This window comes from Nicotiana tabacum, chromosome 14 (genome assembly GCF_000715075.1).
Source record: "Nicotiana tabacum cultivar K326 chromosome 14, ASM71507v2, whole genome shotgun sequence".
Classification (NCBI taxonomy): domain Eukaryota; kingdom Viridiplantae; phylum Streptophyta; class Magnoliopsida; order Solanales; family Solanaceae; genus Nicotiana; species Nicotiana tabacum.
Genome location: NC_134093.1, coordinates 10,345,980 through 10,359,058, shown reverse-complemented (window position 1 = coordinate 10,359,058; position 13,079 = coordinate 10,345,980). Strand labels below are relative to the sequence as shown.

The 13,079-nt window shown below is 34.3% G+C and overlaps 2 protein-coding genes across 6 annotated transcripts; one reads left to right on the top strand and one right to left on the bottom strand.

Annotated features, from left to right (window-relative positions):
* Positions 1-1,986: 1,986 nt before the first annotated feature.
* LOC107764183 (high mobility group B protein 15-like) lies at positions 1,987-8,054 on the top strand. 5 transcript variants are annotated; one of them, XM_075229293.1, is made up of 8 exons: positions 1,987-2,173; positions 2,295-2,331; positions 3,274-3,525; positions 4,704-4,782; positions 4,952-5,111; positions 5,186-5,311; positions 6,549-6,949; positions 7,401-8,054. In XM_075229293.1, exons 3-8 carry the CDS (start codon positions 3,359-3,361, stop codon positions 7,884-7,886), a joined length of 1,419 nt encoding a protein of 472 aa, XP_075085394.1. In that variant the 5' UTR covers positions 1,987-2,173; positions 2,295-2,331; positions 3,274-3,358; the 3' UTR covers positions 7,887-8,054. The 5 variants fall into 5 exon arrangements, with proteins under 5 accessions (XP_075085394.1, XP_075085396.1, XP_075085398.1 ...); XM_075229295.1 differs by lacking the exon at positions 2,295-2,331 and having other exon boundaries at positions 1,996-2,173; XM_075229297.1 differs by lacking the exons at positions 1,987-2,173; positions 2,295-2,331 and adding an exon at positions 2,469-2,895.
* Positions 8,055-9,998: 1,944 nt separating this feature from the next.
* LOC107777698 (ethylene-responsive transcription factor ERF062-like) lies at positions 9,999-12,113 on the bottom strand. The gene is made up of 2 exons (XM_016597794.2): positions 11,634-12,113; positions 9,999-11,189 (listed from the first exon to the last, which is right to left on the bottom strand). The coding sequence occupies exons 1-2, from the start codon at positions 12,074-12,076 to the stop codon at positions 10,391-10,393; spliced, it is 1,242 nt and encodes a 413-aa protein (XP_016453280.1). The 5' UTR covers positions 12,077-12,113; the 3' UTR covers positions 9,999-10,390.
* Between the last annotated feature and the right edge of the window lie 966 nt (positions 12,114-13,079).

The window sequence follows — 13,079 nt, the reverse complement described above, 5'->3', positions numbered from 1 at the left end:
CTAAATGTCACCTAAGTATTTAGGCTTGCTATGTGAAACTCAAATATAAACTGTTGAATCCCTTTAAAATAAGAATAATCGGTATGCTTTAGTGAAATATTTCTAGGAAAAAATGTTTCAATATTTCTTTAGCTTAAGAGATTTTTTTTTAATTAGTTGGGTTGTCACGGTTAGGGGTGTCAATGGTTCGGTTCAATCGGTTATTTTATAAAATTTGTACCATACCATTTTTTCGGTTATTCTATTATGTATAACCAAAATTAGACTTTTCGAAATCGTCTTATCCATGTCGGTTTCTCTTCGGTATCGGTACGGTTCGATTAATTTTTGGTATTTTTTAAAATATCATGTAAAATTCACCAGTAGAATGCAATAACATACGTTCTTTTATAGGACTTAGCAAAACTCTCTAGACATTTTTATCGTTTAAATGGTGATGAATTAAAAAAAATAAAAGATGACTTGAGTATAGATCCATCAACTATTCTACAACAACGCAAAAGAAACCAAGCAAAGGCAAAGAAAATATAAATCACACGAGTGGAAAGATATTAACCAAGTTGAGACTCAAGAATAAAGTCTATAGAAGATTAAATATTAAAAAAGATAAATCTAAATTCTATGAAATATATTGTAGTTTGCTACTCCTTATCGCTATAATACCTTGTGTCTTGATAATAAAGATACTTGAAATAGCTTAGTTTAAGTAAATGTAGCATAATAAGTTTTAGGAATTAATATTTTAAATTTAATTACTTGTTGGTTTGTAATAGTTTTCATAATTCCAAGGCCCAAAGAAAAATTTAATGCATTATTATTTTTAAACTTACTAGATAAATATATTTTTCACATGTAAAATTTATTTGGTACGGTTCGGTATTTTTCGGTTTATTTTTATAAAATAAAAAACTAATTCTAATTATCGATGCGGTTATAGATTTATATAAAAACCTACAATTTCTTAAAAAAAATCTAAAAATTAGTTCGATACAGTACGATTTGATCGATTTAATCGGTTTTCAAATATGAATTGACGTGGTACGCTTGAAGGAACTGATACCTCATTAATATATGGTTCTCTTTTTCTCGAAACTTTGTGAGAATATTAAGTGAGAGGTCCAGAAAAAGAGAAAGAAGAGAACCCCTTTTTCCACAGTTATAAGACTTATTCAATTGTTTAAATGCATATAATTAATATATTACCTGTTATTACGGCACTCATCTCTCTCTTATATCCTTTGGTTATTATCTTCTTAATTTTATTACTATTATTTTTAAGAAACCATTTTCTTTAACTACTTGAATAACATTACGTGATATCATGGCTTTAATTTTTTTTGGTGGCACTAACAATATAACAATTTTTATACCATCGCGTTAAGATGACCCGTAACAACAATTAACATATGTAATAATTTATAAAAATGCAGTAAATAACTTGTTATAATCTACATTGATATTAATTAAATTTATGTGGTAGTATATATATTTTGAAGATGGTGATGTTCGAGCCGGTTTAGGTGCATCTCGTCTATTTCACCGAATACTTGTTGCCTCTAAACTTCATCACCGACCGCATAACTATGTCCACTAAAATTTAAGGAGATGAAAAAGAAAACTATTTGATATTTTTTTATCAGGTACTATATATAGGGGGGAAAAGTCAGTTTATATGAATTAATGTACCAAAAAAATATTATATGAATTAAATCCGTGATCTAATATGTGCCTTAAAAAAAATTATGTTTTTGATGTAAATATGTGGCTATGCACGTAGAGAGATAATAAAAAAACGTGCCGCTCCAAACGGGGCATATACAAGAACCATAACTGCAATTCTATGATGTTTAGGATTTTTGAAAGTAAAATCCCTTAAATACCCCTTTATTTCTTTGTTATATATGTAAACCAATGAGGGCAAAATAATAATTATAAATTTTCATGGCTTTTCAAGATTCATATATTTCTGCATCATCCTCTCATCATTATAAAACTACCTCAAATTTTCATAGTCTCCATTAATATTAAACCAACAAGGCTAGGAGAAAAATATATTAAACAATAGAAAAAACCAGTCCTTTTCATAATTTTTTAAGGCTTTATATTAAAAAAACACTTTCCTTTTATTGTCTCTCATTTCCAGTACATATCAAATCTCTCTTACTGTTTGCTGGTAAGTTTTCTTTATGTTATAATAAAGACTTGATTTTTATTACTCAGTATGGTGTATTATTTCATAAAAATGATTTCTTTTTGGATTATAATAAAATACTTTTGTGTTTGTTCCATGCAAGGTGGAGAACAGAACAGTGTTGATGTTGAAATCTCAAGGTGGGATTTTTATGTATTGTTCATTCTGCAAAAGGGCATATTTTATTTGGGGTGGTGAGGTGGGGTGGGGTTGGGGGTAGGTTATGTCCCACCAACCCTTTTTTAGTTTAGGTCATAAATCTTACTTTCTGAGAACTGTGTCAGAAAAAGAGGAAAGAATAGAGCTTTGGACTTTGTTATATATGCAGATATATGGGGTTCTTGAAAAAGAGTACTAAAAATCAATTACATGTCATATCTTTAGAATGTCAGAATTAAAGATTTTATAATTTATAGCATATGTATATAGATATAATAGACCTAGAGAGGGTTGTTTATGTATGTGAGATATTTATGACCTGAGCCTAAAAGGGTGTCTCTGCTTTTGAGATTTCTGAAGCTTTGTATAGGTCTTTTTGTGTTCCTATATTTGGTACTCTGAAACAATATTCATGGCTGTTACAGCTATGGTTGTGTACTATTATATGCTTTTCTTGGGCTTTGATTATTTTCCTCTGCTACTTGGAGTTAAAGGGGTTGTTGTTATTCAGTTCTTTCTAGTGGCATTTTCAGTCTCTCTACAAGGTGGGGTAAGGTTTGCTGCACACTGTCCTTCTCACACTTCATTTGTGTGATTATACTCGGTATTTTTTTTTTTTTTGTTGTTGTTGCACTAACCCCTTGTGTTTCTGGTTTTGTCTGTTTCCTATAATCTTTTTGGATCTTCTTGCATCTACTATTGGATTGTATATGACTATTCTTAACTGGTTTTGGACTCATTAGTCTTATTTTCTGGAAATTTCATCTGACTAGCTTTTGTCTGTTTTCTATCACAATCCTTTTACATGTTTAATTTGACCTTAAGGTTCAATTAGTCTAAAAAATTGAACTATTTTTGTTGTTTTCTTGATACTTTTGCTGGAATTTCTAGCTGTTTTTAAATTATATTTGTGTAATCTGCAGCATAGAGAAGAATCTTGAGAAAACAAGCATTGGAGTGATTGAAGTTTGAGGGTTGATTTTGTAAGTATGTTATAAGAAGTTGAAAATGGCATCATCTTCTGCTGAAAACAGTCCGGTGCCACTCAGAGTAGCACCGCCAAATTATCATCCATATCCACCTCCATTGGCTACATATGAAAATGTTGTGGCCTCTCCTCAACTTTTTATGGATACTTTGCAGAAGTTCCATGCTGCTATGAGAACCAAGTTCATGTGAGTTTTTTTTTCTTCTTCTTGGCTTATTTGGAACCAATGCGTAATTGGTAAAGTTGTTGCCATGTGACCAAGAGGTCACGGTTCGTGGAAATAGCCTCTTGTAGAAATGCTGGTTAAGGTTGCGTATAATAGACCCTTGTCGTTTGGCCGTTCCCCGGACCTGCACATAGCGATGGCTTAGTGCACCGGGCTGCCCTTTAAACTCTCCTATCTTACCCCACCCGGCCTGTATCTATTTATTTTTTAATAATGTTAATGTAGGAGCAGATTGCGCGCACTTGGATAATTTCACTAGTATATATACCTTCCACCAGTACAGTTACCGGGCAACTTTGCACCACTTAGCATATTGAAAGAAATCACCTAGCATATTTTGCCCCTTATTGAACTTGCTTTCCCATGATTTTGCCCATTTCATTAAAGGTGAGGTGACACCCTTGGGTGCCCCCAACCCTGTTTCTCTTTCCTGTCACATGCTGTGCCTCCCTGCCATATGTTGTTTAAATATAAAAAAAATAACTGGAAATAGCTTTTTTAAGTTGTTTTCGGCCTAATCCTTAGGCGTGATGTGATCATACTGCCTACTCGAAAATGGGAGATATGCTTTAAGTTGTTCTCTGATTCATCCTGATCATGCTTAAATAGAGATTCTTTTTTGCTCAAAGCAAAGCTCGTCGGAGCTTCTATTCTGTGGCGGAGCTATTTATGGTGAAGGGGTTCAATTGAACCCCCTTCGCCGGAAAATTGTACTGCGTGTATAGGTAAAACAAAAAGCATGTATATATAACTTGTCGAATCCCCTTATATAAAGAATTTTTTAAGTGTCGTGCTTGTTAGAATTTCTGGCTCCGCCACTGCTTCTATTGATCAGTCAGCCTTGGGTTTTCTCTGAGCTCCAATGAGTGGTCATAACTCATAACATCCCATTTAGTGGGCATTTCACCTAGTTTCCAGTGTAAAATAGCGATCAGGAATTTTATAGGTGCTAAATGATCTGCTAACTTTTATGCTTTCCTTATGCAAATATACTCTACCAATCTTTCAGACTTTTCTTGCTAAGTATCAAATGTTTCAAACATGAAATATAATAGGCTTCTCCGTTCTCATCATTGTCTCAGGTTTGTATGGTTCACTCGGTTAATTCACTAATGCTTCTGTTGGTTGTGATTTTTCAGGATCCCGGTTATAGGGGGGAAACCGCTGGATTTGCATCGCCTCTTTGTCGAGGTAACTACTCGTGGTGGTATCGCAAAGGTAATATAGCTTGATATGTAACTCAGACTCATTATCTTCAAACTTTTGGTGCTCTTTTTATTTTTTATATTTTGACATAAATGCCTTGGATTAATTGAGTTGAAATCCTTGTTGAATCTGTAGCGGTTTTGCTCTTCTTACAAGTAGGATTTTTCAAATGAAATTGCAGGTTCTAGGGGAAAAAAGATGGAAGGAAGTAACAACAGTTTTTAGCTTTCCTTCTTCAGCCACAAATGCTTCATTTATCCTCCGGAAGTATTATATTTCATTGCTCCATCACTATGAAAGAGTCTACTATTTCAAGGCGAAGCACTGGACCCCTTCTCCTGGTTTGTGTAAACTCTTGCATTAATTACTTAGTTGTGTCGAGGCTTTCTCAATTGTAAACATAGATGTCCTGCAGACGTGTTGCAGCAAGTTTCACATGCTGCAGCTCCACCACATGGCTTGGCCGGATACATGCTTCCATCACCAGAAATAGAAGCTGCCACGCCCAAGTTGCAGATGATAGAAACAACATTTCCTGAAGGTTGCTTACTTGTCCTTGCACTTGTTCTCACTCCTCTTTTTTTGTCTTTGCTTCCTAAACATGTTGATAAGAGTTATTCCAAATCTTTATGTCATAGTCCATCATTCATGTCTTTCGGAAACCTTTTTGTTCATGTATATAGAAATTTCTGACATCCTTTTTCGAGATCATCAAGATGATCCTCCTCAGGAGAATAAGGAAAATAGTGGCTAGTTTAGTTATTCGGTATAACGTAGAAAAGATGGCATAACGTAGAACTAATCCATTTTGGGGGTGAGGTGGTCAATCTTTGGACTTAGTTATTCGGTAAACATCATCAATATAGCTTGTTTCTTCTCCCAAATACTTGCCTTATATGCTATCGTAACATATAGGTATTCATTCTACTCCGTTTGTTATGGCGTTGACTAACTTCTCAGTCAGTTTCTATGATACTATCGTCAGTACAGACAGTGAAGTATATTGAGATGTATGGAGTGAAGGGATATGATCAATTCTAAGAAGAAAATCAGTGCCATTACGAAGCGGATTTGGAATGCAACTGTTTTCTTCTAAATGTATAGTAACTCTGTGCCAGTCAAACTAAAATCTGTTGAAGTTTCAAATTAGAAGGAACAAGTTTTGTTACAATTACTGGACAAGAAACAAGAAATCTACCTGTTTATAACACGGGGAAAGCAGCATCAGCAACTAATCTAAAGATGATTGATGCAAGAGCCGGGGGGGTGGGGGTGGGTGTGTGTGTGTGTGCTAGGAACGTGGGAGTCTCAAAAACTTTGTATCTACAGATTCACATGATAAGATGAGTGCTCATCTATGTTGATAATTCTGTTTCATATTGAAGTAAAAATAACTTGAGAATGCTTTTATCTGTTCAATGGGGTTGGAAGTTCGATTACGTTCCTATTATAGCTAACAAATAATGTGTATAATCCCCACCGTGGAATTAGGCTTGTTACAAGAATGATGTGAATAGCAACAATTACATAATTATTTTGACATGGGGTTGTGGCGTTGCGCTGTGGGTTCATGAGTTAATTAGATTTTATATTGCAGGCGAATTGCCAAAAAAGCTGAAAAGTATTTAAGGTTGTGGTAACCGGATTGGGGCCCTTTTTTGTGGATGTCTGTTTGAGTGATTCCTTACTATTTGATTATATACAGATTTTTGGAAATGAAGTTCCTGTTGTTAAAGTAATGAAATATTAAGATCTAAATATTTCTTTTGTGGTTGCAGAAACAGCAGCACCATCGACAGGTTCGCCAGTGTGTGGTGTCATTGATGGGAAGTTCGAGAGTGGATATCTTATTACAGTGAAGATCGGTTCCGAAGATTTTAAAGGTGTTCTATATCAGGTTCCAATCAACACAATGCATCAAGAGTTGCAAAATCAGAATCTACCTGTTTATAACACGGGGAAAGCAGCATCAGCAACTGGAGTAGTTCGAAGAAAGCGTAGGAAGAAATGTGAAATTAAGAAGCGCGATCCTGCACACCCTAAGCCTAACAGAAGTGGTTATAATTTTTTCTTCGCAGAGCAACACGCCAGGCTGAAACCTCTCTATCCTGGGAAGGATAGGGAGATTAGTCGGATGATAGGTGAATTGTGGAACAACCTAAACGTACCCGAGAAAATGGTAAGAAAATGATATATAATTTACATAGGGAAAAGGTCCAAATTTACCCCTCTATTTTACAAAATATCTTTTTACCCTCCGTTGTACTTTGGGTCATTCATACTCTTGCCGTTGACAAATTGTCTGGTACACGTCCTTGATTTTAACGGAACTCCAGCATGGACTAAGTGGATTCCACTGGTCAAAATACTTTAGGTATATGGTCCAAATTTCTCTCTCTACTTTTGACTGGTCGAAAATTACCCTCCATTGTACATGAGTTGGAATTACATTAGGGAATTACATTAGGGTATGAATGGCTCCAAAGTATAACTGATAGTAAAATTGAGATATTTCGCATAGTGCAACGCTATATATGACACTTTTTCCGATTTATATATTCCAAGACATATACTTGTTCTTGTTTGTTTCATGCTAACTACTTCCAATGGTTATATTCTGTTGAGTTCAGATTTATCAGGAGAAAGCCTTGCAAGACAAAGAACGATACAGATTGGAGATGGAAGACTATCGCCAGAGATTAAAAACAGGGCAAGTTGTTAGTAATCCGCTACAAATGCAACTTCCTCTTGAACACAACGTTGATATGATGGATGTGCAGAGTGAACTTCCAAGTGAAAATGGAAACGTTTCTTGGAGTCCGGAGTACAGACCAAGTTCCGATAAATGTGCACAGAGCAACTGGGAGAACAACAAAGGCACAAACCCGAATTTAGATGCGAAGACTCCAAAGGCAACCAACAACGTGGCCGTGGAAGCATTGAGCGATGTAGAGGAATTCGAGTTGCTTAAGAGAGTAGACATGGTTGAATGTGAAGATAAAGAAATGCAGGAAGAAGAAGATGAAGCTGATAAACAAGAACTTCAACATAGTAAGGAAAAAGTTTTGTTTTTCCTAGAAGATAAAAGTTTATTACCAACTAAGGAGAAAATATAACATGGCATACTTAGTTAGTTAACTTCCTAGAGATAACACCTATCTTAACTGTAGTTGCCTATTGACTTAGTGATTATTTGTTGGTCAATTGTCAAGTTTTTAGCATAGTTGGGACACAACTTGGAAGTATGAACCATTTTGATGTTAATGGCACGGGCTTACATTAAAGATAACTGTCTTTTGCTCTTCAAGTACTCTATGCATAGTTAAAAATAGGAGACTAATAGCCTGTTTGACCGAGTTTCTCCACGGCCAAAAAAGTGTTCTTTTAACAAAGTTGAGGTGTTTGTCCAAGCTTCTAGGAAGAAAAAAAGTACTTTCGATTAGAAACCGAAATAGTTTTTGATAAGCAAAAAAAAGTAACTTTTCTGCACATACGCTTTTGAAATAAAATTATTTAGACGCAGTTTCTAAAAGTTTGGCCAAACGTTAGTTCCTGCTCAAAAGTACTTATTAAATTGATTATCTAGCAATTATTCTATGTTATGCAAATACCGACCAACCAATCTTTTTTTCAGTTTATAATAACTACTAACTAGTGATGCTTATGTCATGTGCTTGTGCATTTCGACATTGATTTAATTAAAGTTCCTCGTAACTTTCCAAAGCTTTGTTTAATTATATCAACAATTTGTCAACTATTTTCTTTTGAATAATTAGAAGACTTTTTTTCTTTAGCTTAACCAACAAGTTTGTACGTTGTCAAAGCTATTCTCTTGAGTCTTAGTGATAGTGTAAGAGCCATTACTCAACAATAACATACTATTTGATTTTAAATAATTTATTTGGCTTTAATAGTCTTAGTGATATTATAATCAAGAAAAGTCAAAAGTCTTATGACTAAGGAAAGGGAAAAAAAAGTTTAAATTGCACTCTATTATTAGAAAATGATAAAGTCAACCCCTTGAGATGGGTTGACAAAACAAGAGGTATTTGACTTCGATTTTTATACTTTTATTTAAATAAGTAAATTCCAAAGTAAACGAATTTAGCACACTGATAATGATGAACAAGTTGTAAGTTGGAACATCATGACTCATGACAATCCTACAACAAATTAAACACTTTAATTTCTCTTTCAACGCATGGAATTTGTTCTTAATAATATTTTAAGTATTAACAAATTAAGATTCGTGCCGCGTAAGGTCTATTAAAGGGGGATCTTATTCATCCCACCACAACTCCTGGTGGTCAATCGTAATTTCGTTCTTGCTTTTACATTACCTTCTATTAATGCCCGTAATTATTTGCACCAAGATGAACATGCACAAGTATGTTCTAATGAATATTGTTAGTAACTTATATAGTCTAGTTAAGAGAGCAAAAATACTTTATGTGAAATATAAATATAAACATTAGACAATATAAGATCTACCTTCGGAAATGGTCTCAGCTTTTGTGAAGCTTTTTGGGAAGACTTGACATGAACCACTTCTAAGAACATAGTAAAAAGAAATTTGTTGAAAAATGGGTAACTAATAGGTTAACGAGATCAACCAAAGCTTGTATTTGTGATGTTATGCAATTATTTTATGGTACATTAATGAAATATTGACCTAGCAAACCATTTATAATAATTGATGGACGTATATGCATGGGCGGAGCTCTAGGGACAGAAGGAGTTCATCCGAATCCCCTCTATCGAAATTGGTTCTAATTGACATTAGAGTAAAAGCTTAGTGGTCAATGGAGTACAGGAGAACCCTGAGATCTCATATTTAGACCCGCGTGGAGGCAAAAAATATTAGGTGACTTTTTTATATTTGTTCAAGCTTTGATAGTATAGAGTTACCAGGTACATGTATTGGTAGATTTTGCGGCGTCCATAATGCAACCTCAAAATAAGCTTAAAATATTTTATCAAGAACATCAAACCTCATAGTTTCTTAACAACGCGTATAAATTTTCTCATCGTAAAATTGAATCTTTTTTTATAATTTTTATATTCGAGCCAATTTAAAATCTCTTTTTTTTAATATGACGTGAGAACAATTGCGACTTGTAGTATTTCCCGTGTAATTTTTGAGTATCTAATTTTAACTTTCTTAAAACATTGAGTCAACCGAAAGCACCAGGCTGATAAATCACACACAAAGCAAACTTAGAGTCCATTAAAAACAAAAATTTACATGATGAAAAAAGGTGTTGAACACCCTCTTGAACAACATGTACAAAAATCCAACCACTGCCACATAAATCTTCCAAAAGAAAAAAAGAAGAAGAAAAGAAACACCTATGTATGCTCTTAATGTTGAAATATAATAAAAAGGCAGTCCGGTGCATAAAATATTCTGAATTCATACAACGTCCGGGAAAGGGATGTATCCCTAGGGGTGTGATCCAAACAACTTGCCCTAATGCAAGTATTAGTGGATGCTTCCACGACTCAAATCCGTAACTTATATATCACACGGAAATAACTTTACCGTTACTCCAAGACTCCCTTCTGAAATATAATGTTGGTAAAAAAATGAAAAAGAAAAAAATAATACATCTGTTGAAGGTCAGGATGAATCAGAAACTAAAAGTGCATCCCAAATCATGTCCATATCCAAAGATGGCATTCTACTTAATTGAACACCATCAATATTATTTTCTGATAATAACCTTTCTTGATTAATATTCTTCACCTTTTTCTCAGAATTTTCCATTTCTTGATTCTGACTGATCACATTCTTGATTTTCAATGTTGAATCATCAGTAGCTAATAGTACTTCTTTTGTAGATTGATCGTGCTCATTAGCCTTCTTTGTTTGTGTTGAAATTGCTCGAATTTTCGCCTCGAGAAGGGCTGCTGTATTCCCATTTATAGAATTTGCCTTTAATTGATTCTTCAAATGTGGGAAATTCAAATGTGCATAATCTCCTCTTAACATATAGGCAGCAGTATCATAAGCAATAGCAGCTTCTTCAGCAGTATCAAATGTACCTAACCAAACTCTTGTCCTGTTTCTTGGTAACCTTATTTCTGCTACCCATTTTCCCCAATGCCTTTGCCTTACTCCTCTAAATAGTTTCCCTTGAGACGTCGCGATCAAAGAAGAAGAAGAAGAAGACGACGACGACTTTTGATTACCTTGATTATAATGAAGTGATGATTTTCTTGATCCTGTTGTGAATTTCATTGGCTGAGTTTTTGTAGTACTAAGCCAATAGTCACTAAAACCTTTTGTGGTAGTACAATTTGTTAAGGTTTGATTCATTTTCAGCCAATTTGTTGTACTTGTTGTGGCTGCAGCCTGTTGCTGCTGATGGATTTGGCTTTCATCTAGTGAAGACATTGGAAATATGTCAGCTGATGTCCTGGCCAAAAAGAAAAACAAGCGTTTTGAGAGTTTGAACATACATTCAAACTTCTCTATAATAACGTTCTTTGTCCCGACATTTACTTGGCCACCATAGCGATATGGTATTACAAAGAACATACTATAATATAAGATAACATGAAAAATCAGTTCCAAAAAGAAAAACAAACGTTTTGAGAGCTTGAAGATACAACCAAATCTCTCTATAACAATATTCTTTGTCCTGATATTTTTTGGATGCTATAGTGAAATACTGTTATAGAGAACATATAATATAAGATTTCCAACACAACATGGCCGTTATAGTGAAATGTTGTTATAAAGGTTGACTGTTATAGACATGTTTGACTGCATATCATAATCGCACCAACTATATATATACATATGGAAATAAAGGAGAAATTAGTGAAGAAAGTGGAATAAAGAAGAATTAGTGTCATACTTGTGGCTCTTGTTGTTTAGAGATTCTTCTGCTCTTTTTGAAATCTCTAAAATGGAAGGCTCCTGAAGAAACAATCCTAAAGTTGGGTAATTATTTGATAATGAATTTGGTGAAGAACATGTTTGATGATCAGACACTTGATTATGATGTTGAAAAGATTCAAGAAAATTATTCAAAGGAATAATATTGTTATTCCCTTGATCATTTTGAAGGAAATTGAGAGGAAAAAACTCAGAGAATTTTGTTGAAGAAGTTGAATCTGAACTTGAAACCAATCTTTCTTTCATGTTGGGAAAAGAAGTTATAGAACTCTCATCATTTAGACCTTCCAAAATGTGAGGATTCTTGAAATATCTTGATAATGATTCTATTGCCACTTCTTTATAACAAGTTGGCAATTCTTTTTGGATTAAGGATTTTGATTTAGGAGACTGATTCTCCATTACAAATCCAATAAAGGTGGGCTAGCTAGATTGGTACGGGGAGAAGAGGGAATGAGGGATAGAATTAAATGATACAAAATGTAGGCATTGTGGTATATATATTAATTTTCAAGCAAGATTATACTATGTACTAAAGGCACTTTAAAGGGTTAATAGAAAAATAGGACCACCGAGAAGAGGTACGGTGAGATGGATTAGGTCCTTTCACTTATAACTAGAGGCGTCCGTTCGAGCTCTAGAAATGAAAAAACTCCTTATATAAAACGCTTCTCCCTTTAATAGATAATACGTGTTGCAAATTCGGATTCGTCAAACCAGTATAAATTCGAATTAGTCAGATCAATATGTTCTGAACGCATGATAGTGCATTTAACAAGGAGTATGGTGGGATGGATTAAGTCCCTTCACTCTTAACCAGAAGCTTAGGTTCGAATTCCAGAAACGGAGAAACATCTAGTAGACAATACACGATGTAAATTTGAATAAGTTGGATCAGTGTAAATACAGATCAGTCAGACCAATATGTTCCGAATGCGTAATAGGACCATTAACAAGGGGTATGGTGGGATAGACTAAATCTCTCTACTCTTAACTAAATATATCTTAGTTTCGAGTCTTGAAAATGAAGTAACCCGTTAGTAGCAAGCGTGATTCCCCTTTAATGGGCTCTACATGATGCATATTTAAATTAGTCGGACTAGTGTGAATTTGGATTAGTCAAACCAGTAGGTTTTAAATGCATAAACAAATAAAAAAAAGGTTTTAAAATCTTGATCTGCTACATTTGGCTTGAAGAGCTCATACAAACATCATTCGTGCATCGCATTCTCAAATATTCTGTCTGATAAACCAATCCAAATGTGACAGCTCATGAGTTGTAGTGTTACCTGCCTTCTAAGGTTTAACAGGAGGGATGCATATTCTTCCATGATAGTGACTGCATAAAAGAACCTCAAAAACCCTTTGCTTTAATTTACTTTATTGTTTTGGCATTATTTCTTGG

Coding starts and splice junctions, on each gene's coding strand:
- LOC107764183 (XM_075229293.1), top strand. CDS start 3,359: ATGGCATCATCTTCTGCTGAAAACAGTCCGGTGCCACTCAGAGTAGCA. Junction 3,526..4,703: donor GCTATGAGAACCAAGTTCAT/GTGAGTTTTTTT, acceptor GTGATTTTTCAG/GATCCCGGTTATAGGGGGGA. Junction 5,312..6,548: donor AGAAACAACATTTCCTGAAG/GTTGCTTACTTG, acceptor TTGTGGTTGCAG/AAACAGCAGCACCATCGACA.
- LOC107777698 (XM_016597794.2), bottom strand. CDS start 12,076: ATGGAGAATCAGTCTCCTAAATCAAAATCCTTAATCCAAAAAGAATTG. Junction 11,190..11,633: donor CTAAACAACAAGAGCCACAA/GTATGACACTAA, acceptor CTTTTTGGCCAG/GACATCAGCTGACATATTTC.